Source organism: Thunnus albacares, chromosome 13, assembly GCF_914725855.1.
Source record: "Thunnus albacares chromosome 13, fThuAlb1.1, whole genome shotgun sequence".
NCBI classification, from domain to species: domain Eukaryota; kingdom Metazoa; phylum Chordata; class Actinopteri; order Scombriformes; family Scombridae; genus Thunnus; species Thunnus albacares.
Genome location: NC_058118.1, coordinates 13526985 through 13551947, shown reverse-complemented (window position 1 = coordinate 13551947; position 24963 = coordinate 13526985). Strand labels below are relative to the sequence as shown.

General features: G+C 39.9%; 3 protein-coding genes across 5 annotated transcripts; all 3 read left to right on the top strand.

Moving 5' to 3' along the window:
* Positions 1-539: 539 nt before the first annotated feature.
* Positions 540-5683, top strand: LOC122995353. Its single transcript, XM_044370525.1, has 5 exons — positions 540-653; positions 2118-2441; positions 2596-2903; positions 3116-3211; positions 4576-5683. The coding sequence occupies exons 2-5, from the start codon at positions 2133-2135 to the stop codon at positions 4733-4735; spliced, it is 873 nt and encodes a 290-aa protein (XP_044226460.1). The 5' UTR covers positions 540-653; positions 2118-2132; the 3' UTR covers positions 4736-5683.
* A 1862-nt stretch (positions 5684-7545) lies between these two features.
* On the top strand, positions 7546-15584 carry cct8 (chaperonin containing TCP1, subunit 8 (theta)). 3 transcript variants are annotated; one of them, XM_044370374.1, is made up of 16 exons: positions 7546-7724; positions 8240-8330; positions 8446-8525; positions 8620-8769; positions 9046-9226; positions 9386-9447; positions 9541-9678; positions 9850-10028; positions 10203-10269; positions 11769-11856; positions 11962-12077; positions 12227-12298; positions 12427-12591; positions 13160-13279; positions 14100-14227; positions 15282-15584. In XM_044370374.1, the coding sequence occupies exons 1-15, from the start codon at positions 7665-7667 to the stop codon at positions 14205-14207; spliced, it is 1677 nt and encodes a 558-aa protein (XP_044226309.1). In that variant the 5' UTR covers positions 7546-7664; the 3' UTR covers positions 14208-14227; positions 15282-15584. The 3 variants fall into 3 exon arrangements, with proteins under 3 accessions (XP_044226309.1, XP_044226308.1, XP_044226310.1); XM_044370373.1 differs by having other exon boundaries at positions 14100-14231; XM_044370375.1 differs by lacking the exon at positions 14100-14227.
* Positions 15585-15758: 174 nt separating this feature from the next.
* rskrb (ribosomal protein S6 kinase related b) lies at positions 15759-23752 on the top strand. The gene is made up of 13 exons (XM_044370376.1): positions 15759-16514; positions 17596-17886; positions 17980-18063; positions 18240-18308; positions 19148-19217; positions 19953-20060; positions 20359-20399; positions 21012-21039; positions 21328-21417; positions 21603-21691; positions 21851-21961; positions 22042-22155; positions 22248-23752. The coding sequence occupies exons 1-13, from the start codon at positions 16485-16487 to the stop codon at positions 22482-22484; spliced, it is 1362 nt and encodes a 453-aa protein (XP_044226311.1). The 5' UTR covers positions 15759-16484; the 3' UTR covers positions 22485-23752.
* Positions 23753-24963: the final 1211 nt, after the last annotated feature.

Here is a 24963-nt window from a genome sequence, read left to right as displayed (position 1 = left end):
AACATGTTTGAAATCAATCCCAAAAAAAAGTCACACATAGGCCTATAAATTTCATAAAATAGCCTTCTTCATGGAAGACATTTTCTCTCATGTCACAGTAGTAAAAGCACAAGTGTAAATAATGAAATTAATGATGTCTGAACTCCATTTAGCTGCTTCAGTTGGTATTGTGCATGCAGGTTCACAGTCATGATTTACTAGGGCACTTCAGCTGAACACAGCCATGTTAATGTCACTAGTAACACCTGTGCTTTTCCTACTATGACAGGTAAAAATGTCTGCCATATCTTGCAAAATCCGCAGGATTCAGAGGTGTCATGTTTGTTTTCCTTTTAGTTGGTTTGTTGGATTAATAATGAGTATATATTTTTAAAAACACTTCCCTAACTTGGTTTTTTATCATTTCTTATTACATTTTCAGTGTCTTTTTTTATTTTTTCGGGTACATTTAAGCATCTCTAATCTCTCCCGACTGACCGCCGGGCGGGGGCAGCGTGATTACGTCACTCAAGGGGGCTTTGCGTGAAGGGCGTGGTGACGCTGTGGCTGCGGTCCACCGCCAAATTCAAACAGCGGTTGGTGAAAAGAAGCAACAGCAACAGGCAGCTGAAAAAGAGAAGATACTCGATTCACACACAATTGATACTTTTAAGGTAAGCGAGCTTTACATTAAACGGTCGCATAGCTAGTCTCATCTTTCTTTTATCAGATATTTAACGTGAACTATTAACTTTATCTAGCTAACTCGCTGGTAGTTAACGTTTAGCCAGATGTCTTTGTTGTTACTGAATGATAATCACAGGCCTTTCATTGTTAATGCTACTAACGTTACTTGGAGACGTTGCATTGTTGGGGTCAGCTTAAAGAGTGTGAAACTGAAGTCCATTAACGTCCACATTGATCGTAAAAAATGATAAATCACTGTTGTTTGGCCCTCTGGCTGTGTTTTGGATGGAGTCATCTTCTGTTAGAAAGGACAGAAATCCTGATCAAACAATAGCCACGATACTTTCACCAACGCGATTAACTGCTGCTTCATTGTTGGGGCTTTTGTTCACTTTTCATCAACATTTTACACTTTTTTGTTATGGCCAGTAACCGATTATTGTGAATAATCTTAAATTAAGCCTTACATACTGTTCGGATCAAATTTGACTTTTTCCAAAGTAACCCAGAATCCAAAAAAATGGAAATATTTCAACTTTTATTTATCTTTGTGCTGCTGATACACATTTTGTATGTAGAGGTTGTTATGGGTTAATTTTGACCTGTACTTATCAAAAAAAAATTACCATTAAAAAATGTTTTTGCTCTCTTTACATTCAATAAAATCATTATGCCTGTTTTAAGTAACATCAGACCTTTATATAGTGTGATTGTGAATGTATTTTTCTCCATAAACAAATAGCATGAAACCTACACAATACGCTTCCTGACAGCTTCATTAAGGGTGAATCACCCATTTATTAATGACTGATGAGGTATTTGTGAATTTGCTGTAGAGACTAAGTTAATTATGAAAGGATACTATGAAGGGTCAGAATATGAACAGCATGTAAGTTACACTTAGATCAGCACAAGACTATGAAGAGTTCGACCTTTTCATCTTAATATGTGGAAATTGTTCTGTATAATACCCTAATGTGAAGCACTAGTGTTACATTATTACATTGAATGTTATGAGTAATAATTTAATTTGCCTATTTCATTTGAATTATGTCCTATATTGAATTTATGAACACCTAAAGATATTCAATTAACAATCATATAAAACAGAGAAAAGCAAAAAAAATATCCCAATATTTGCACAGCAGGAAACAGTTATTTTTGCTTGTTGAATGACTTGTAAAATTTGATAAATGCTTGATAAATGAATTATGAATCATAATTGTATCGAGTTATATTAAGTTAAGTTAATACAAACATAAGTTATAGTCAACATATATTAAGACTGAGTAATTCATGTATTATTTCAGCACTATTTGTATTTTCCTCAAATCTGTGTAAAGCACCTGAAACATTAGCTTTAAAATCTGCTGTAAAAAGCAAGATTTATTACTGTTGTAATACATAGTCAGTTGTATTTATTCTGTTATCCCTCCACTCTCCTCGTCCAGGTCAGTTCAGTCAGCATGGCGTCTTCAGTGATGGATGGAGTTGGTAAAGCTGTGGTGGGAGTCTGGCGGGCACATACGGTCCTGGATGAGTCTGATGAAGCAGAGAGCTCCCCAGAAGCCCCCGATCGTTTCCGCAAGCTTCGCTCCTCATCATCACTCAACTCTCTGCGAATGTCTTTGCGGAAGCGTCTCCCTCTCCGTTCCGTCCAGGCCAACTCCCTTCCTGAAAATCCGACTTGGGAGACCGTGAAGGAGCAACCAAAACCAAGTGCAGTCCGCAAACTTACCCGCAATGCTCGGAACTCCATCACTGGAGTGTATCAGGTAGATATTAATCAACAATTTTAGCAATCAGTCTAAAACCTACATATACTGTACATCCCTTATTAATTGAGTTTATCATATAAATGTATGACAATCAACCAATCAGCACGCTCATTTGTTCTCTCTTCCCTTGTGTCCTTTTCTCTCTCACCAGAGGTTGCAGAGAACCAGAGAGTTTTCACGTGAGGAGTGTTTGGTTGCGACCCCGGGTCGGACGTGTGACGGGGAAGAAGCTGGTGCATCAACTTCTCGCACACCAAGATGCACGCCTGGCCGAAATGCAACACCTAGACGCACCCCCAAAGCAGCTGCCACACCCAGGCGTACCCCAGGCTCTAGAGGGAGAAGGACACCTGAGGCTGGTGTTCGCGGAGTGAAAACAGGAGGTGGCAGGAGGCAGCTGGTCCGCATGGCTGCATTACGAAGTCCCTTTGCGTCCCCCAACACACAGAACCAGAGGCTGTGAGTCTTGAATTATTTAGAGCTTCATAACCATCTACACAGTTGCATTCAAACACGATAAGACTTCCCATTCCCTTAAATGAGAATGTGTGTCCAAACTTTTGACTGGTACTGTATCTGTGGCTGGGTTCGTTGGTCCAGATGTCCTTTTAGTTTTATATTCTTCATTAGCTGATTGTTTGAGTTGAGTGTTTCCTTCTCTGCTGTAACAGGAAGTTTGACCAAGATCTGGAGTCAGTTTCAAGTGGACTCAAGAGGCTCAAACATCTGTCCAGGGCCTTGGATGGCATCATTGGCAGAGACAACAGGTAAAGCATCTTCGTTTTGAGCACTTGGTGTGTGATAAATAATAAAATATCTATTCTTAATGTTACTTTTAATCAAAAGCACTGCATTTTGTGTGTTTTGAGTAATAAATGGTGGGTTAAAAGTAAGGTAAATATGTATGTGTGAATGAAAGCATGTGTGTGCTGTGTATGAATGAAACTGTGTATTTCCTTTTTTTCAAACAACTTCTGCATAGAGTCGCATGACCGCCCTCTGTCTCCTCACCCTCCCACCCAAAGAATCCCAGCCTGAAAACTGAGGCTTGTGGGTCCCCAGACTTCCTTCCCCTCCCCCCAGACACATTCTTCCCGCCTCAGTTTAAAATTGGGTCTGTGTCTCTGGTATTCGGATGAGGAGGGATTGAGGGGGAAGACAGCAGGGGGAGAGAGTATGGGTGGGGGGATTTGAGCCAGATGAAATGACAAAAATGTGCTTGAGAGAGCTGGGAATGTCTTTGCATTACTTCCTGTATTGACATTCAAAATGTTGAATCACAGTCTGACCCAGCCCATAACGGACTGGATACACTGTGAAAGGCAGACGGTGTCCTAGTTTGTTGTCTGTGCGTATAACACGCAACCAACTGCTGTACTTACTGTTTATAGAGCTTGTCCTTCAGGAATTTAAACATGGTTTGTTTTCCTTCCTACAACAGGCAGTTCAACTATTCCTTAATTGTGGAGTAGGGAAGAAGGTAAATTCAAATCTGTAAAAAAAAATAATCCTACTAAAACCAGATGAATTGTGGAAACGTACGCTCCAAGTGTAACTCACTTTGTGACATGAACATGCATGGCAGAGCTGGCCTGATTTCTGAATGGTAATGCATGTACTGCCTTGTGTATGACACTGAAAGTCTCTGACTTCTTGCAGCGAAGAGTTGCTCTTGATGAATAACTGTCTTCTTCTTTCAGTCTGATACTGTCTCTCTTCCTTCTTTCTTTATCACCCCTCTGCCTCACATATTGGCTTTTTCTTTGTCACCTTATCAATTTTTGCATACTCTGTCACATTTGCCAGGGTGTCTGGAAGTCTCGGAAAAGCTTTTTTTGAGAAACATTATCTCCTGTTAGGTCAACAGTTTCTTTCATTTTGTCATTTTTTTTAAAAATAATAATAATATAGCACATTTTCCAAAACCAACAAATGCAAATTAAAATCCTTTACATTTATACTAACAACCAAAAACAAAAAAAAGGAGAGACCAGACAATTTAAAGAGTTTCTCACTGGCACTGTCTTCAAGTCTTAAACTGTAGTCAATGATCCCTGTTGTCCCTCAGCTTCCACATCTCTTTCTCTTCCTGTTTATGCTTTTTGCATTAATTGTTGTTCTCTCTCTACAGAACCGGTACAAGGGAACATTTGGGAGGAGCGATGATGAGAAAGCTGGACCCCAGCGGTAAACTCAGCTGCTCAAACCTGTCACGTCGAGCCGCGCACGTCTCAGACACACTGGGAGGTTGGGCCCACACAGCTGTAAACACTATCCGCAAACCCAACTGAGCTACATGCATGCGAGTGTGTGTGTAAAACAAAGGACCTTTGCAGCCATGTTTCATATTTAGCATTACTGAGGTGTCACTGTTACATTTAGTATTGTCATGATACCAAGAGACTGTTACATGGCAACTCGTCTTGTGTATTATGCAGCGTCCAAGTAAATTTTTTGTTTGTTTACACATCTCAGGTTAGCTAGTTGTGGGTAAAATATCCTCATTGTAGCCACCAAAGGGATATTTCTATTGTGATGTATGTATCTATTATAGCTGCTACAACCAAATGTCTTAGTTACATTTTCAAAATACTAATATTGTAGTTTGTATTCTCACTTTCTGTATAGAAACTTAATCTAGTTTCTAAAATTAACTTTGAAGTAAATGCTGCACAAGACCAAAAGTGTATCTGCAGAACTAACACTAAATTTACAGACAAAGGGAGATGCACCCCCCTCTACTTTATATGTATGCAATAATGTTACTAACATTTGTTACCTTTTTTAAAAAATATATCATTTGATTATGCCAAATTATAAAGTGTATTTTCTATGAAAGGGGACTTTTTATATACAGTAGCTTAGGCAGTTTTTGAATGGGTTATTAGAATGTATTTCTTCATATCTTTCCTTGAGACAGAGGTGGGCACTTGTAATGGCCTGTGGATGATTCATGCATCTATACTGTACATATAAATCATTTGATAATGTGATGGGGAAGATGTAATGGCTCATTACCTGATGACGACGTCGATGATGACGTTATAAAGCCATATCAAGCAGGTTATTAGTGTAGTGACTGTCTAGCAAACAGCGTCAAATGAAGCGAAACACTCTCCTCTCTGCCATTGCCATGTATTTGTAACCTCTTTTTTTCTGCAGTAATGAGAAGAAGGGAGATATTGTGTCTAAATGTGAAAAATAGTAATCCATACAATAAAACCTATAAGCTTCAACAACCCCAAAGTCTTGTCTTTTTTATTATTATTTTTGGTAATTTTGGCTGTTTTTAACTCAAAAAAGCTTGTGCCTCTCTGGATATTGTTGATGCAAATTAAAATAATGAATATTGTTTTTGTTCTATAACCAGGTCTTTGGCACCTCTGGAGAAAGTGGTGAAAATCACAACAGTTCAGAAACTCATTCTCAATAATGACCCAACCATTAAAATGTGGCTTGATGAATTAATTCTTCACTTTTGGAGAATTGATTTAAAAGCAAACTCTCCCATTTTGGTAAGCCCTAATGCCAAATTAATTACTATACAGTTTGAAATTAAAAGACAACTTACATGTTACACCTTTGCAATATTTCATAGATTCATACAAATAGAGGAACATAGATGGGGAAACTGATTGATGGGCTTATGAAGGTTCTTTGCTTTTTTCTACTTTGTCTGCATGTTATTACTGTTGCCATGTTTTTCCATTACTGATTGAAAGTCAGTCAATATATTTACAACACATCCTTTGGCTCCACATAAACATTAAACTGATCGACTGAAAGAATCTTATCTGTATGTGTAATAATAGCTGTAAGAAAAAAGCTTCATAGTGACAAGCCACAATATTAAAATTTTGCTTACATTTTAATGCATCAAAAATAATAATCCAGTAATATAAAATAACTTCAGCTGCAACTAATGATTACTTTCATTATTGATCTATTTCATTGTTCATCTGTTTATTGTTTTCTCAATTAATTGATTTGTTGTTTGGTCTATACTATGTCAGAAAATTGAGTTTACAATTATGGAGAACTATAGATATACTTTTAGAAGGTGGAACATTTGGGCTTTAAAAAAAAATACTCAAAATGATTAATCGATTATCCAAATATTTGGTGATTCTTTTTCTGTCAATTGACTAATGGATTAATCGACTAATCGTGGCAGTTTTACTTTTGATCCTACTTACAGTATTTTGTACATAATACATATAAAGGCTACTTTTACTTGTTTTGAATACAAGAATTTTACTTATAACTTTGACGTGTAACTTCAGAATCTGGATACTTCCTGTACTATTGTTTATATCTATAGAAGTCTTAAAGCATAGGGTCACAGTTTTTCAAGTCTGTCTTAAAACAACAGTCAGGTGTCCATATGAACACTGAAAGAGGTTTTCCTCACTGTAATCATTCCTCCTGTTCATACTGGCTATTAAAAGATCCCCTTCAAATGTACTTTCAATGTAAGTGATGGAGGACAAAACCAACAGTGTGTCCACACAGTCATTTTGAACAAAAATGTATTTAAAAGTTTATCTGAAGCTTATTGAGGCTTCAGCAGTCTGAGTTACTCATATCAAGTGCATATCTGCCACATTTACAGTCTTTTTAGCACCAAATTCCATCTTTCTGTTTCCTTGGACAGTGTTTCCCTGTTGAGCTGCAGTGGAAAAAAAGGAACTTTGGCACTAAAAAGACTAATGTTGATAGATATTGATATTGATTTGACTAATTTAAGGCGACTGAAGCTTCATATTAGCTTCAGATAAACTTTTAAACACATTTTTGCACAGAAGAAGGCTTGTGGATTTGTCCCACATCACTTACAATTTGTGCATTATGAAGGGATCTTATAATGGTCAGTATGAACAGGAGGAATGATTATAGCCAGAAAAACTTGTTTAAATGTTAATTTGGGCACCACCTGACTGTTGTTTTAAGACAGACATGAAAAAGTGTGAACCCGTCCTTTAACTGTGCTGTTGACATGTCTGTTAGTATGACCAATAAAGGCAATACTTCCCCCATGTGGTACGTCATGCTCACAACAAGCGAAAGAGGAAGCGCTCGGTTTGTCCCTCGTCGCGTCTCGTCGTCGGCCCCACGCCTTGCTGTTAGCGCTCCTCCTCTGTCTCTCCGGCTTTGTACCCAGAGCTGAATCCACGCCGCGGCCACCTTCTCCAGGATACCGGGGCTGATAAACGCCGGAAAATGGCTCTCCACGTTCCCAAAGCTCCGGGCTTTGCCCAAATGTTGAAGGATGGTGCCAAGGTGAGTTTAAATCCACGTGCTGGAGTACTTGCTTTGAGTTTATGGTGGTGAGTTAGCGTGCTAGCTCGCGTTAGCACATTCATACACAGTCATGTGGAGACTTCTAGAAGGCAGCCAGGCCGCGGGTCGCTGCTGCACCCGAAAGGCTGGTTTCTACATCTTTTCTCTGTCTCCTCCAGCACTTTAGGAAGCTGTATATGTATACAGTGTTCTTAAATGACTGTCAGACAGCAGTCACACCCAGGTAGCGCTTAGCTGACAGTCAGAGCTGAGGCTTTGATGCTCGGCGTCTCAGAGATGCTGATGCATCCTCCTTTAGTTAAGCAGACATCCTCAAACGCATTTTATATTTACATTGTTGTCGCTGTCATTGGAAATCATTGCCATATACGGATAAATCCAGTAAAATCACGTGATTTAAATTGCTTTTTATTAGTCAGATTACCAATAACTGTGTTTATCAGATATGGACTCTAACAAAAAGTAATTCGTTATTATGTTGTTGTCTGATGTAGCACTATTCAGGGCTTGAGGAGGCAGTGTTTCGTAACATCAGAGCCTGCAAGGAGCTTTCTCAGACCACACGCACCGCCTATGGGCCAAATGGTAAGCACTCTCCTTCAACAGTATGATTTAAGGACTTTTTATATATCAAAATCAAAGGAAATTGAAGCCACCTGACATTAAACGTTGGCTAAGCCGTTATATTGTCACATTTCAGGTATGAACAAAATGGTCATCAACCACTTGGAGAAGCTGTTTGTCACCAATGATGCTGCAACGATTCTCAGAGAGCTGGAGGTGAGGAAACCTAACATAAAACATACTACCTTTTTTTTTGGTGGCACAATTAATAAGGAATTTAATTATTCTCTGAACGTCATTTGTTTTACAGGTGCAGCATCCAGCGGCCAAAATGATCGTCATGGCGTCACACATGCAAGAGCAGGAGGTGGGAGATGGTACAAACTTTGTCCTGGTGTTCGCTGGAGCTCTGCTGGAGCTGGCAGAAGAGCTGCTGAGGATGGGCCTGTCTGTGTCAGAGGTAAACAAACGTAGTCACTGAATATCAAGATGCACAATGTGGTGTGTAGATCGATGAAGCGGTTGTTTGCTTTGCTAAAGAGAACGCTGTTCATTTTCTTGTTTGTACGTTGAGTAATAACTTTCTTCTGCACTAAATACCTGGCAGCCTGATACAGTAATGCTGTTCAGAGCTGATACTGGCCACTACCAGCAGTCAGCCAAAACATACATTTTTTGCATTCTGAATAAATGAACTGCTGCATTTGCTCAGTGTCACCTTCCCTGTTTTCCACAGGTGATTGAAGGCTATGAGAAGGCATGTAAGAAGGCTCTGGAGATCCTGCCAGACTGCGTATGCTCCTCAGCCAAGAACCTGCATGATGTAAACGAGGCCACATCTTTCATCCGTACAGCTGTCATGAGTAAACAGTACGGCAACGAAGACTTCCTCTCCAACCTCATCGCACAGGCCTGTGGTGAGTCAGCAATCCATACTACATGAGCCAAACTTGGACTGTCACCTGTTTAAAAATCAAAACTATTCATGAGATTTTATTTCAAAGATGAGTAATGTGATGGAAGTTTTAATTTTGTTCTTCTTTGACTTTCTTTTTTTTTCCTGGTTGGGGCTACAGTGTCTATCTTCCCAGAATCCAACAATTTCAATGTTGATAACGTCAGAGTGTGCAAGATTTTGGTAAGAAGCCTCATCCATCAAATTGATTTTGTCTTTATATGTGTGTGTGTTGTTTTTTTTTTCCATCTCAGTTAATGTTTGTGGTGATTTCAGGGTTGTGGGGTGACGGCATCCTCCATGCTACATGGCATGGTCTTTAAAAAGGAGGCAGAAGGAGACATCACATCAGTTAAAGACGCCAAGATTGCCGTCTTCTCCTGCCCCTTTGACTGCATGGTCACAGAGACCAAGGTAATGCATGCATCACTCTCCGCTAAAGAGAGGAGATACTAGTTAATTGCAAAATATTATTAAAATGTGATACCACAAAGTACAGATTTCTCTCTGAATTTAGACAGAGAAGAAAATATGATTCTGGGACAGTGTGTTTTGTGGTGCTAACAATGTCCTTCGCTCTTGTAGGGCACAGTGCTGATAAATAACGCAAAGGAGCTCATGGACTTCAGCATGGGAGAGGAGGGTATGATGGAGGCTCAGGTGAAGGCCATCAAGGAGGCTGGGGCCAACGTGGTGGTAACTGGAGGGAAAGTGGCTGACATGGCACTGCACTACGCCAACAAGTACAAGCTCATGGTGGTGAGGTAAGACCGAAATGAGCTCTGATAATCAGGTGTTCATTTTAAGGTGATCTATATCATTGAGGACATTATAATTCAAGTTCATTCATTTGCAATACTGCAAAGTCTTCATGGTAGTAAACCTGTAATTACAATACACTTCCCAGCCCTAAATCATTTTGTTTTTCCTTCCATCAGGCTTAACTCCAAATGGGACCTCAGGAGGTTATGCAAGACTGTGGGAGCTGTAGCGCTGCCCAGAGTGGTGAGTGTCGACATGTTTGGTACAGATTACGCATTTGAACAATGGAGTAGAGCTGAGCAATAAATTGATTTTATCAGTTAATTCCAATTTATGGTTTAGGATGATGTTTAAAAATGAAAACCACCTTAACTTAAGTAATTACGGTACGGAACCGCCACCACTTCCATGAGCTCCCATAATTCATAGTAAACCCCTCCCCAAAACTTCTCTTTAGACAAGGCAAAGATATCAATATGCCAGCATGTGCTAATAAAAGTGAGGAGTTTGTTCCCAAAAAAGGCGCCGTCCCCTCAGTCGTCTGGAAATGGTTGAGTTTTGCAGCATCTAACCTCGAGCAAACCGTTGTCCACTGTAAAGTTTGTCTAAAGTCTGTGGCAACTAAAACAAGACTAAGTTAAAATCTTGTATATGGCAGGACCGTGTATGGTCAATGTGTGAAATTGTGGCCAATTTGTTACAGAGATAGTCAGTTGTAGCATCTAGAGTGTGAATTCCTGGATATTAAATGCTCATCTGCAGTTTTCTGTAGTGGTCCCAGTAATATTTGCTGGTAAAGTGAACTGAAGTAGCATCACATAACATGGTTAAGCTATGTTTGAGGAAAAAAAAGGTTATAAATGCAGTTGCAAGAACAATACTTTCCACTTATATCTTAGGATGGTTGATTTGAAAGAGAACTTTTTTTGAAATTCTAATTATAACTCTTATAATTATTTGTTTACTCCCCCTGCTCTTTCATCTGTTTCACTCTGCAGATCTCTCTCATTTTTCACTGGGGTGCTTTAACTGTGCGCTTCGTGTTTTAATGCTGTTGTTCATCATTTGTGATGTGAAAACGTCACAGAAATAAAAAGCGTGCGTCCTGGTGTTAGTTCAGTCAGTCAATCCAAACGCACCGCAGAGCGCCTCTCCTGCCGGCTGCTGGCTGCTCTTTCTTTGCCGCTGTCACCAAGTGCTTGCTCATGGGGGATGTTGGGGTCTCTGTAAAATAAAGAGTACGGTCTAGACCTGCTCTATGTGAAAAGTGCCCTGAGAAAACTTCTGTTGTGATTTGGAGCTATATAAATAAAATTGAATTGAAAAGTTTCACTCCGCACGACAGACTTATGGTCCACTCGAACCATGCAGCCCTATATGAGTTTGATGGCACATTTTATTACTGACGATTAGACTCTGCAGTGTCTGCCTCCACTTCCCTAGTGACCACACCAGCGAAATAATCACCTAGGGGTTGAGAGATGCATAGGGCTCCTGGAACCTCGCAACATGCTACAGGATTACATTACGAGCACCTCGTGTGATTTTTTTTTTTTTTGTTGTTGTTGTTGTTATTTAGCATGCAAATAACATGTTTAATTTGGTTTACAAAAGTGTTTTTTCTTCAGAGATACCCAAGAGGCACCTTTTTATTTATTTAAAAAAAAGTAAAGTTGGGGAAAGTTTTGAATAATTCCTTTTGTCTTTTATTACGTATAAAAAATGTTTTTCTGCTTTCTTAGATGGCTCCAACCCCTGAGGAGATGGGTCACTGCAGCAGCGTCTACCTGACAGAGGTGGGAGACACTCAGGTGGTCGTCTTCAAACACGGTAAATCGCTGTCTTTGCTCCACTTTTGTGAGTCTTCATTTTAAAGCAGATCTTTTGGGCCGTATGAGTTTGAGGATTCAAATATTTTTTGACTGTTTTAAACAGAGAAAGAGGAGGGTGCCATCTCAACAGTGGTGATCAGAGGCTCCACTGACAATCTGATGGATGACATTGAGAGGGCTGTAGACGATGGAGTCAACACCTTTAAGGTCCTGGTCAGGGTAAGTCGAAACATTAAACCACTGTAAGGTTTCTATAATTCAGATAAACTTGGCTAGAAACATAAATGAATGATAATTTAGATAAAATATAATCTGCATTATTCATAATAGATTCATAGTAAGGTTTGTATCTCATTCACCTTCTCCAGGACAAGCGTCTGGTACCTGGAGCAGGAGCCACTGAAATTGAGCTGGCCAAACAGATCACCTCATACGGAGAGGTACGCAGATTTGAGTGCATTAGCTGAAGCGGACCGGGTTCAGACTAATGCCTCTCTTCCTGTTCTCTACTCTTTTACTACATCACCGGCTGATAAATTGACACGACCTCCTCTTTTCCTCTCTGTAGACCTGTCCAGGTTTGGATCAGTATGCCATTAAAAAGTTTGCCGAAGCCTTCGAGGCCTTGCCACGTGCCCTGGCTGAGAACTCTGGTGTGAAGGGGAGCGAGCTCATCTCTAAAATGTACGCTGCACATCATGAGGGAAACAAAAACATGGGATTCGACATTGAGGTGTGTATGTGCTCATGATGTATGTATGTATGTATGATTTTATTTAAGAGTTCATACTATTCCTGTTATTAACTCAACATGAATTTCAGTCCGCTTAAAAGAAAATGCCTGAAAGAGAAAAGTCTGTGTTGTTCATCTTACATTTTGATACCATATCTTTCTTTGTTCTTCTGTTTTTGCCCTTTGTAGAATTGCTATGACTTCTCCATTAGAAAAGACAGTATTAATCATGTCAATCTTTGCCATAAAACTAGTCTGTGTGTTGTCCAAAATGGCTGTTAAACATCTAGAAATGTAGCCTGTTTGTGCTTCGCCATGCCCATTTAGCTTATAGCTGTTGGTAACCATTGGTTGGAAAAAATACAGGCACACGTAAAGAAAACCTTTTTTTTTTTCATACCTCTGTTTTCCTGAAAACAGAACAACCCAATGCATTTATTTTAAGATGTGTTGTATTGCATCAAAAGACTGTGTGTGTGTGTGTGTGTGTGTGTGTGTGTGTGTGTGTGTGTGTGTGTGTGTATGTGTGTGTTTGGATCTGACGGTGTTGATGTGATGTTGTCTTTAGGGAGAGGGTCCCGCTGTGAAGGACATGCTTGAGGCAGGCATTCTGGATCCTTACATGGTCAAATACTGGGGCATCAAACTGGCCACCAACGCTGCCATCACAGTACTGAGAGTGGACCAGGTGTGTATCCAAACACTCAAGACATGCAAGGCTCTGAAAATAATCAAAAACAGTCTGTTAGCAATGACCAGCAGTGTTACACTCTTCTTTTTTCCCCCCTATTGTCAAAATGAATAATTTAATCTAGAGCTGCAACAACTAGTCAATTGACAGGAAATTAATCGACAACTATTTTGATAATTTATGAATCTTTTGTCATCTTTCAAGCAAAAATGTCAACGTTCTCTGGTTCCAGCTTTTCAGATGTGAAGATTTGTTGCTCATCTCTGTCATATATGATACTAAACTGGTTCTGTTTGGGTTGTGGACTGTTGGTCAAGGAAAACAAGCAATTAGGATACATCTGCTTGGACATTTTACAGACAAAAAAATTGAGAAATTGAGAAAATAATCCACATATTAATTTTCAATGAAAATAATTGGTTCTTACAGCTCTAATTTAATCTAATATTATCTAATATTGTGAGGATTTTTATTTACCTTCAGCATTTATAATCATAACTGCCAACCAAAGCCATAAACATGTCATACTCCATCTGTATCTGTGGTGTGGAGCAGATACAGATGCAACATGCAAACTGTCTTTAGATTCAAGCATATGTAGAGTCTGACTTATTTTTTAGTTCTTAATGAAGCATCCTAGAGCCCTTGAGTCATATAAATAGTTTATATTCTGTTGTGTTTTTTAACTTGTTTATGATTTCATGAATAGCTCATTTTCTTCTTAAATTCAGCAGGTGAAGTGTTTATTGGGGGGGTATGTGAATTCATAGTCTCCAGATAGTTAACGTTAGTGTGTGTGTATATATGTACGATCCAGATCATCATGGCTAAGGCTGCAGGGGGACCCAAAACTCCCAAGCAGAGAGGCCATTGGGACAAAGACAGTTGGGACGAGGAGCCTGATCATTTTGATACTCACCATTAGAGGGCGCACACACACCCTCAGTCAGTAGGTCCTGGAATGTGTGTGTGTGCTTTTGACTCGGGAAAACCTGAACTGCACAGATTTACTCACTCGCTCACGGGACACTGAATTTGTGAAATGTTTGCCGTTTTGCCTGTCACTACTAACACTGGTGTGATACACAGTTTTGTTCAGCTACAAAAGAGATTCAGTCTCGTCACGGGTGTGTTTTCTAATAATAGCAGGAGTGCCACCAACAGCAGACTAAATCACTTCAAATCTAAAACTTGCACAAAATGGATATGGTGTGATAGCATGCTGCATGCACTCATGAACTCTTTTCTTTGCAGCGGACGTCCTCCGGCAAGTGCAGAATTACAACTATTGCATGTAACATATTGTAATAAAATAACTGCAATTTAAGGGCATTTTACTGCCAAGCTGTACTCCAGTCACTATGAAACAAAGTGCAGAGATTATTTGCATGATCTTCAAGAAAATCCCAGATGACACTATTTCTAGTGGAGATTGTGTTTCGTCTCACAACCAAACCTGCCCCCTTCTTATTTTACCAAGGGACTGTCAAGCTGCTCTGATTAAGCCACAGATCCTGTAGTTGTTCCCATTTTAGGAGAGGAAATGTATTCCTTTTCTTCTATATCTTAATTTGAATACATTTTATGCTTAATTCTGGCACTAAAACCAATTGGAAGGACATTTAATCTCCCGTCTGTGCTATATAAAATGTATTTATAGCACATTTTCTCTCTGAGCACACATCCCATATGTGTTCATGAATACTTTATCACCATAAATGGCCTCCTTTATCTGTAGGGATTCCCCTCTTTTTTTTTTTTACAAACATTTCAAACTAATAGCAAAAAAGGACAAAAATCCTTAAAGCCATTAAACTGAGACGTTCATGAAGCAAATTCATGTTTATTTGAGATTGTTGCCATGCTAACGGCTGTCTAACAGGTATGTTTTGATAACATCTGGCCTTCCCTCAGAGCCCACAGCCTGCTGTGTGGATCTCTGCACGCTTGATTTCCAGCCAGAAAAGACTGACTTGCCTGCTTTATTGTCTCCTTTCAGATCATCATGGCCAAACCAGCAGGGGGACCGAAAGCTCCCCAGGGCAAGAAGGACTGGGACGAGGATGACTGATCATGATGCCGTCCAGTTGATGATCCTTTTAACCCTGAACGCTCCCACACGGATTCACAAACCCTTTTTTCTACTTGTTTATTTAAAGCTCAACAGTTTGGTTTATGTTGTTAGAAATGACCATACATTGGTGAACAAAGTACAAAGAATATGTGAAAGGAAAATGTATGGATGGCACTGTTTGCTTTTTATGTTCTTAGTCCCAAATAAAAGGCACTTGCGCTGTCACGACTTGGTTTGGATGTTGTTTTTACTTTCTTGTGTCACTCAGCCATTTTGCATTCACGTCTATGTTGTTTTGGTTATTTTGGTTCTTTTAGTGGCAGCATGGGGAGCTTCAGTTAAATCGATTGTTTAGTCAGGAAAAATAAGTCAAGTTAGGATTGTGTCGGTGTCATTGTGGCCCAGTTGTACTGTACATTTTCCATGCCACCTCCTGTCTCCCTTCTAGTTGCACTTTCACTCCCATCTCCAGCAGAGAGCTCACCAATCAATACTATGCTAGTAGCTCCCTATTCATGGTACTAACATGCGTGTATTTACCTTTAATGTTGCCCTGTGGGTTTACTCTGACATGTTGAGGCACTAGGAATTATGCATGCACTGGTTTATTTTTAGAACAAGTGAAGAATTGAATGAAAAGGTTGACTAAAGATGTACTGATGCCACAGAATAATGCCAACAATTACTTGCTCATTGCAAACTGCGAATCACGCCATGATATTGAAATAATGCAGACTATAATCGAAACTGACACCCTTTTGCAGAATTGATGTCTGCAGCTCCAATTACGCAGAGCAGCAGGGGGAGCTGAACTCCACCAAGTTGCAGCCTCATTGGCTGGAAAGGATGTGGGCGGATTTGCGCTGACGTTGCCCATACTCGGGATTAACTTGTTTTCATGTCGCCATATCTATCACAATTTGTACTGCAGAGCCTGTTCACATGCGGATTGTTGACATAGAGGATTTCTTATCTCCTTCAAGCCTTAAAGAAGTTTCTCTGTGTGTATGTGTGTGTGGTGCATATGAGGGTGGATATGGTACCGCAGAGGCGCACAGTGCAATGTGAGCGCATGGATGAGGAGCACGCATCGCACTGAGGTAACAGTGCTGATGTCCTGTCACACATATGGGGGCCGACGGCAGTAAACACAGGAAGGTAAGTTGGCTGAAATTCCTGGCTGAGGTATGACGCACGTAAGGTGGGTTTTTCCCTGTTTCCATGGAGATGATTTTATGAACGAAATCACGGCAGCCAATCCTGGATGACTTTGTTTAAACATTTTTAACACACAGTTAAACTAAAGTGTAATCCAATTGCGTAGTTAATGACAGGTTAGTAGTTTACTGCTATTAAGCTTCCAAATTAAATTCTAACATTGCTCACTCAGTCAGTTGTCAGGCAGATTTGCCATTGATGGCAGTGATGATTTCTGCTGAGTGACTATATGTGTCCCTTAATGATAATAACCTGCATGGTTGATTGCACACATCTTGCTCCACAGAGCATCAGATCTGCTGTGCAGCCCGGGGGGGAGAGGGACTGTGTGGCTCAATGAGTGACTGCAGATTGCATGTTGACAACACGAGCAGGAATGGTTTGAGAGTGTTTAAGAAAAAAATGTTGCTTTTCTGTTGCCCATGAGGTCCACTGATGCAAATGTGGGTTTTATAGGAAGTGGCGATACAGAGTTGGGAACATAAGTCAACAGTAGAAGACTATCTTTGCACTGAGCAGCTCCCCCCAGTGTTTGAATATGAAGCAATGTTAGGCAACTTTCCCTGGTAAAATAGTATATTTTTCAAAGCCTCCCTTTGTCCTGCATGGCTTACACCAGCACTGTTGGCTCATGAGTTCCTGGGTTATGAACTTCCAAGAGGTCAAGTAAAACATTGCTTTTAGAATTGCACGCCTGCAGATAAGGGTTGACACTTGTCCTTGCGTAAAACGGTCTTAACAGAGTGTCAAAGTAGGGTTTTGTAAACAGTCATTGGATTAACAGTGTTAGTCAATTTAAGACTCTAGGACTCTACATGCGGAAGCACTGATCTGAGCTTTTAAGATCTTGGTTGGAAATTCACATGAAATTACTTTTTACAACATCTTCTGAGAAAGCATGCTCACTGACCTGCTCCATAACAATTCAGGGTAATAACTCCACAGACCCATGAGCAATTTTTTCTGTGTTACACCTATTCTGTTCCATAACTGCCTCTTGGTCCGTCCCTCTCCCCAACAGAGGCCTGGTGAAGGGCAGGAGGATGAGCACTTCTCATCTGGGTGGCGTAGCTTCCTCTCCAGCATGGGCCTGTCAATCCCAGCAGGCCTCTGTCGCCTTTCCTCATCCGCTCTGCGTCTGGGGCAGCGTCGAATGCTCCAAGGCAAGCCACCCGAGATCCCAGAGCATGTCCTGAGGTTGGCAGGAGTTGGCCCACACAAGCTGAGAGCGGAGTGGAGCCTGCCAGGGTTCATTACCATGTTCCTGCCCGAATTCCCCCACAGAACTGTGCCTGGACAAGAGCACTTTCAGGTAGACCTCAATTACAACTTTGACACCAACAATGTGTAATGCTGGATATGATTGGATAGACCTTTTCATCAGTTCTGTTTCTGTAATTACCAGGTGCTGGGTTACATCGCCAAAGGTTCGTTTGGACCCATTCTGAAAGTGAAGGACAAGGCCAAACAGAAAACATATGCTGTAAAAGTAAGTCCTCTGCCTGTATCTCACATTTGAAATGTTTTAACACCCACACTACTAAGGTTTTTGTACCAAAATATTACTGTAGTGTGATACATATTTTTGTCCATGTCAAAATCCTTAGAATCCTGTGTGAGCCCTGTGTAGTCTTATTTTATCTAAATGTTTTTGTTGGTCAACAGGTTATACCTAAATCGGAGATTCTGAGACTCGGGGTCTTAGAGCAGTCAAAAGAAGAAGTTATTGTCCAGGTGGGTACTGGTAGTTTGGAGGTTTGAACAAAAAAAGTTCTTCATACATTTATATATTTCATTGAAATTACTTTTTAGATTTTGGAAAAAAGAAATACAGCACCCAAGTTCATCAGTATCCCTGAGCCACTCTTCATTCAACAAGCATTCTTTTGCATACTTTGGAAAACTTGATGATGTGTTTCTGATTTCTTGACTTAACAGTATCATAGATTTAAAAAAGTGAGTATCAAAGAAATGTTCTTTCTACAATGTCAAAGCAAAAGCAATGACATTTTATATTCAACTTTACATAAAAGAGTCAGGATAAGTGAATATTTATCACGACTTTTCAGCATCAGAAGAGAAGTACAAGGTTGCCCCCTTAAATGCCTTTCTTTTTGCAGTCTTAAAGCTTTTACACAGATAAGATCTAACTCAAATATTTACTATGTAAGAACTGTGAAACAGAACATAAAATATCAGTATATGCGGATGATGTGATATTATACATATCTGATGTGCATAATTCTTTATATGTTTGTATTTGTTGTATATAAACGATAGAATGTATTGAGGCTTCAACATATCTGATGAGATATCATCTGATGAGATATCATCAGATATGGAGATAATAAACTATTGAGGTATTTTCATCTGCCCTTCCCTCAAAAATGCATCTGTGACGTCTAATTTTAACTAGTTTCATGTCTAATTACTAATGAAACCTGGAGTTGTTAGTGAGTCAACTCTGAGAAAAATGGTTGAACTGAAGGAAGAAAAAAGTGCGGACCTCTCTTTTATTGATGGTCAGAGTTGAGGTTTTTTTTCCCTGGTTGACCTTTGACCTTTGCCCACAGCGTCAGGTTCGCCACCCATTTGTCCATGACCTCCAGGACTGCTGGCAAACGCAGCGCCACCTCTACATTAGTGAGTCAGCCAGAGACCAGTGACCCAATCCAACCCAGATCCACTATTCAAAACCCCTCACTCCACCTTTTGTCACCTCAACTCCAATAGTCTTGTCCAGGATCTATCCACAACCTCCAACTGGACACCTAAAACCTGATAAACAAAAGACAAACAGCTTCCCATCAAGTCTTTTAATTCTGAGACACAAACTTTACCCCACCCCAGTCTACCACTGCTTGTGCATCCTGTAGCTGCTTTGCTTCCCTCCTCCTCTTCTCCAGAGCATTAACCCTTTTTTCCTCCAAATCAGCCACTGACTCAGAAAGTGTGACCCAGTTTGTTTGCTTCCCCACCCCCTGTGAACAGAGAGTGTGTTAGCCTGGGGACCAGATGTTGAAGGCAGCTCAGCGAGAGTACATGTGTCACATTCAAAAAAGAGAGGACGCCCCATTTTACTTAACTTGTGAATCATCACTGAATCACATGTTTTAAGCCAAAAATATAAAGCCTGAATCCACTTTTACAGGGGCGGAAAATTATTGTTGACTTGTTTTCAATGGGCCTAAACTTTAAAACAGTGCTGTACTTCTTTTTGTATCGCTTGTATTTACACTGCCCTCAGTTCCAGACAACACCCTTCTCGCCTACTTTGTTTCACCAGTGTGTGTTCCACATCCCGCTGACCTTCACCTCCCCTTACACCTCACATTACATGACCGTGGCATGTTCTTAATACTGCACCTATTTCCGTAGTGTGTGAGTACTGCAGCACAGGAGACCTGTACACTTACTGGCAGATGATCGGTCAGTTCACGGAAGACGCTGTGCGAGTGTTCGCAGCAGAGTTGGGATGTGCGCTTGGTGAGTATGCCCCTACGGTTAAACCTACTTACATATTATACATTTCACCCTTATCCTCAAATATCCTAGTTAGATCAGAGTTGACTAGATGAAATTTTCCACAGTTAACAGTATTTAATCACAAGTAATTATAAAAAGAGGTCTAATTAAAATGAGATGAGCTCTCAAAGAATCTCCCACAGCAACAAAGCAGGGCCAGGGGTTTTTAATAATATAGGGCAGTAGGAAGACAGAACATGTTCATTCTCTGGTTGGGTGTTATATTTTTGTTCTTCTGCTTTGCTGTTTTTTTTCACAGGATTTCTTCACGACTTTGGAATCATCCACAGAGATGTAAAGGTAAGAAAAGAGGGAGGTCATTTACTCAACTGGGACAAAAATACAAATAATTTATTTTGATTAATTGTACAAAATGCAACAAAATGTAATTCTTTTTAACTGATTATATTCTCAATAAGTAGTGAATTATCTAGAATTTTGAGATGTTAAAAAATTATGAAGTTTTAGGACATATAAAAATCCTCTGCTTGGAATAATAAATTGTGTCTGACATGGTTTTTTTATGTTGCCATGTTAAAAATCCTTAAAATGGCATCTTCTTCCCCTACCTCATTAAAAATCCAGAAACCATGAATATGCAAATATATTTCATTTCAAAAGTTGAACTGCCGTTCTCAGTATGTGTACACCGGAGGTTTTAAGTTTTCACATCACACTTGTATAAGTTGCAAATGTTGTGATTTCACAAATCATGCTGGTAGTTATGTAGAAAACAGCCTTCTAGTGAAGCTGATAATAGTCTTATTTAAATCCAATTCCACTTAAATATACAGTTTTTTTTTTCTGATCAGCTAATTATAACTATTGGTTATAAAAGGCTACAGATGACTTTTAGTCGCGTGTGAATATTTATTAAAGTCTCACTTGTTCTTTCTGGCACTTTTTTTGTAGATGGAGAATATCCTGCTGACAGACAATGGTGAGTGAAACCAGCAGAGAGCAGCATAGTTCTGGTATGCAGCAGAAGTACAGAACCTTCCAGAGAACATCCTGACGGTGCACAGCTGTCAGTCAACACACATTAATGCAACAGTACATCTCTTAGCACTAAGAGGGAACAGCCTTTGTATCTAATTGCATTCACTAAGTAGTTCAGATTATGAACATTTTATTTACTCCATGCTATGAATTGTGTTTATATCAGCTGTAGCTGCATCAGTAAGAAGAATCAGAATCATACTGATGTAGAGAAAATGGTCTCTTCTAGGACACCTCCGCTTAGCTGACTTTGGTTTGTCCCGTCGCCTGGAGCGAGGAGGAAGAGCCTTTACCATTTGTGGGACCATCCAATATATGGGTGAGAAATATTCCACCACATTCATCCATGTCTACCTCTGTAGCTAATCCTGTCAAAGCTCTTCAGAACAATGATCTGCAAATGCATTTTGAGCATTTTTGATTGATGATCCTAGGAAGTGAATATGTTAATGTACAAGTATCTAGTACACTCAGTGCTGTGAGCATGCTCTGTCTGCTCTGCAGCCCCAGAGGTGCTGAGCGGCGGACCCTACAACCATGCAGCTGATTGGTGGTCGCTGGGAATTCTGCTTTTCTCATTGGTTACTGGGAAGGTGAGATGTTGCCAGTAGGCTCAGTGCGTCTCGCATGATAAACAGATATTACTCACGACAATAACTCTTTCAGTGACGTATCTGAGCTCGAAGCTGAACATTGTGTAAAGTGCATTTCATGATTGATAGTTCTCTTTATGTACCTCCATCTCTCCCCAGTTCCCCGTGCCTCCAGAAGCAGACCACTGCAGTATGCTGAGGAAAGTAAGGAGTTTTCCCTATGAAATGCCCCTCAGCTTCAGCCCCCCGCTGGCCTTGCTAATCACTGAGGTAATTACACAAAATTAAATCCTCTACACTTCTGACCATCTGAGTACATGCACGAGTATCTAAAAACTCTCTCTGTGCAGTTGCTGTGCAAGACTCCCATCCGCCGATTGAAAACCCTTGATCGATTCAAGCGCCAAACCTTCTTCCATGGAACAACTTTTGACCTCGCCTTGCTGCAGCGCCAGCCTGTGGAGGTAACTGATTAATGTCTGAAGACAGACAGTGATGTTGACCTCTTGCTAAGTCCCAAACATCAATCAGATCTTTCCTCATTATCACTGTCTAGGTGATTCTGGAGCTGAGAGAGAGACCCGATCGCGCTGCCAAAGCTCGACGAGGCCTCACTTTGTCTCTGCAGCCTCTCAGAGGCTTCGACTACGACTCGCTGCTCAGCCCTCCTGCCACACCGGACACGCAGCTGGATGGCGACACGCAAACTCACACAGCTATGCCATTTCCCGGCCCAGCACTCCCACTGCAGCCTGCTCAGGAAAAAGGTCCACGCAGAGAATTGTTTGTGTGACAGACTTTGAGTTTACAGTATGGTCACTAGCACACTAAAGGTGTATTTCTGCACATTTATTCACCCTAACACACAGGTGTGGTGCGCCTTCTAAAATGTCTTATTTAGTAAAAGCCAAAATAGCTTATAATTGAACTGGATCTTTAGTTTAGAAGGGAATGATTCATTTGAGTAGAAAACACTATTTCTCCACTTGTATTAGCAAGTTTGATGCTTTTCTTTGTGATTTAACAAGCACTGTTTCCTTCTTTTACTTGTTCTGCCTTCTCTCCAATGAGCACCTTTTCAAGCCTGCTGTATTTGCTCAACAGTTGTGCAAGAAAGATTGCGCTATAGTATTATCTACTTCCAATGTTCCAGTGAATGGTCATGGTTGCCCTGTTAATACATAATGTACGACTATCGGCTATCAAATTCACCCCACATAGAAAAGTCATGCTAGTTGAAGACAATGCACCGTATTTTGTTTTTTTATCCAGGAAACTATTTGTATTTAGGTAGAAATCCAACCAAAACCCTCAAACAAAGTGAGTGAATTTCTGAGCTTCTGCGTTTGTACTCATATTGCATGATTATGAAACAGAAGTAGAAGTAGATGGAAGAAACTCCCTTCCTCATTTCCTGAGTGATTACACTGTGATTTTTACTTTAAAACCTGTTTATTAATGCTGTGTGTACAAATTTTTCCCAAACTTGGACATTTTTACTGCCTAAATTCTGTAGCAGCATACAAGTCTCTCCTTCTATACTCTATAAAAATCATGTAAGCATCATAACATCAGCTTAAGATGTGTACGCCTTCAACTTCTACTTTTTATCGTTTATAAAAATGCGACTCAGGGGAGCACTCGCTGGATTTGCCCAAGTCGGCCTTGATTTTGACTCCAAGATGGCATCCAGCTGGACAGATCAGAGCAGGGATTGTAACGGCCGTACTGTTTACCTCCAGTGAACATTTTGATAGATATAAGGCTTTTTCTATTGTCCCAGGCTACCGTAACCCCTCGCCAGTAATCACACCTTCATGCACTTACCTGATCATCAGATTATAGTATGATTTTGTGAAGTATTGCCCTGATATGTACCCAGAATGCCTCACATGAGTGATCCTGAGCTTGCTTTTTTTGTCACAAAAAATCTTATTTATAAAGTCCTCTTTATAAAATTTATATGAATATTTTGGATGCTATTTGATGTTATGTGTTACAGTACTATGTATTTTTGTAATGACCTGTAGCACATATGGAATATTAAATTCTCTTACTGTACAGCGCTCTGTTGATTTTGTCTGTGTGAGATTGCTTGAAGAAAAAGAGACGGAGAGAAGAAATTTTTTAATAGATTTAAACATATAAGTCAGTAAACAGAAATTCATCATTACTTCACTTGTCATAATACGTTATGCCACATTATTCCTGCAGAATCATAGTTTGCCTTTGGTTGATTAAGAACTTATTGTCATTTTGGCAGTCAGTCCATTAGTGAATACTTACTTAATTTACTTTTGGGGTACATGTACTTTACTGTTTCCATACTTTAATATCATAGCATTTAAAATGTTATAATTTAATTTAACAGAGAACTTGAGATGAGATGTGGGACAAAAATGAAGACTGCAATGAGGTTATCAGATGAATGTTTGGCGTTAACCCGTTAAGAAGAAATGAAAAAAAATGGTAAACAGAAGATGTATGTATTTCCTGAGAGTAACAATCCAGTTTCATCCAGTATTTCTCACCCTTGTAATTCTGTAGTGCAAGGTTGGAGGTCTGTACATAGTTGACAGTTGATAGGGTTAATGAAATGGAGTCTCTTAGGCCAGCACTTATCATCTTCAGCATGTAGATATCACTTTTACGCAAAGCTTTAAGCTTATCTCCAAAATACAAAGAGAAGCAAAACATACCCAGTATCCTTGACATTAGATAGCTTGCGACTTGGGCTACTTCCATAAGGACTAAAAACACGGGCAATACCAAAATATGTGGGCAAGGTCAACCCGTGCTTACCTGCATTCCCTCCAGTAAGAGTACTGGTTCCCAGTCAGTTTGAATCTCTGCTCAGGAGTTATGAAAAAACATCTCAGATTTTTAAAAATCTCTCCAGGTATCTGAACTGGCAGTGATACAGAGAGTTTTCCAATCCACATCTCTTTTTCCTAATGTAACCTTACATATTTTTTATTTTTAAACATTAATCAGATACCCTTGTACAAATTACTTATAATCTCCTGGTTACTTTCACCATCATAAGCATCTATAAAGGTAATATTTAATGTGTTTTATGAATTGACTGAGACCTGTTACTCTGATCTCTTTCCAAAAAAAGGGAAACTATTGGTACTGATAAAAATCCTCCTCATGAAGACATCATTTTGACGCTATTTAATTTGAGAACTGTCTCTGTAGGATAATTAAAATAGGTGTTTTTTCCACTGAACTAACTTTTGCACATCTTGTTTTCCTCAAAGATGCTGAAT

Bases quoted from the DNA above. Each gene is read 5' to 3' on its own strand.
- LOC122995353 (XM_044370525.1), top strand. From the start codon at position 2,133: ATGGCGTCTTCAGTGATGGATGGAGTTGGTAAAGCTGTGGTGGGAGTC. The intron at 2,442-2,595 runs GTAGATATTAAT...CTCTCTCACCAG, and splicing joins CCATCACTGGAGTGTATCAG to AGGTTGCAGAGAACCAGAGA. The intron at 3,212-4,575 runs GTAAAGCATCTT...CTCTCTCTACAG, and splicing joins ATCATTGGCAGAGACAACAG to AACCGGTACAAGGGAACATT.
- cct8 (XM_044370374.1), top strand. From the start codon at position 7,665: ATGGCTCTCCACGTTCCCAAAGCTCCGGGCTTTGCCCAAATGTTGAAG. The intron at 8,770-9,045 runs GTAAACAAACGT...TGTTTTCCACAG, and splicing joins TGGGCCTGTCTGTGTCAGAG to GTGATTGAAGGCTATGAGAA. The intron at 9,679-9,849 runs GTAATGCATGCA...TCGCTCTTGTAG, and splicing joins GCATGGTCACAGAGACCAAG to GGCACAGTGCTGATAAATAA.
- rskrb (XM_044370376.1), top strand. From the start codon at position 16,485: ATGGGGGCCGACGGCAGTAAACACAGGAAG. The intron at 20,061-20,358 runs GTGAGTATGCCC...TTTTTTTCACAG, and splicing joins AGAGTTGGGATGTGCGCTTG to GATTTCTTCACGACTTTGGA. The intron at 22,156-22,247 runs GTAACTGATTAA...ATCACTGTCTAG, and splicing joins TGCAGCGCCAGCCTGTGGAG to GTGATTCTGGAGCTGAGAGA.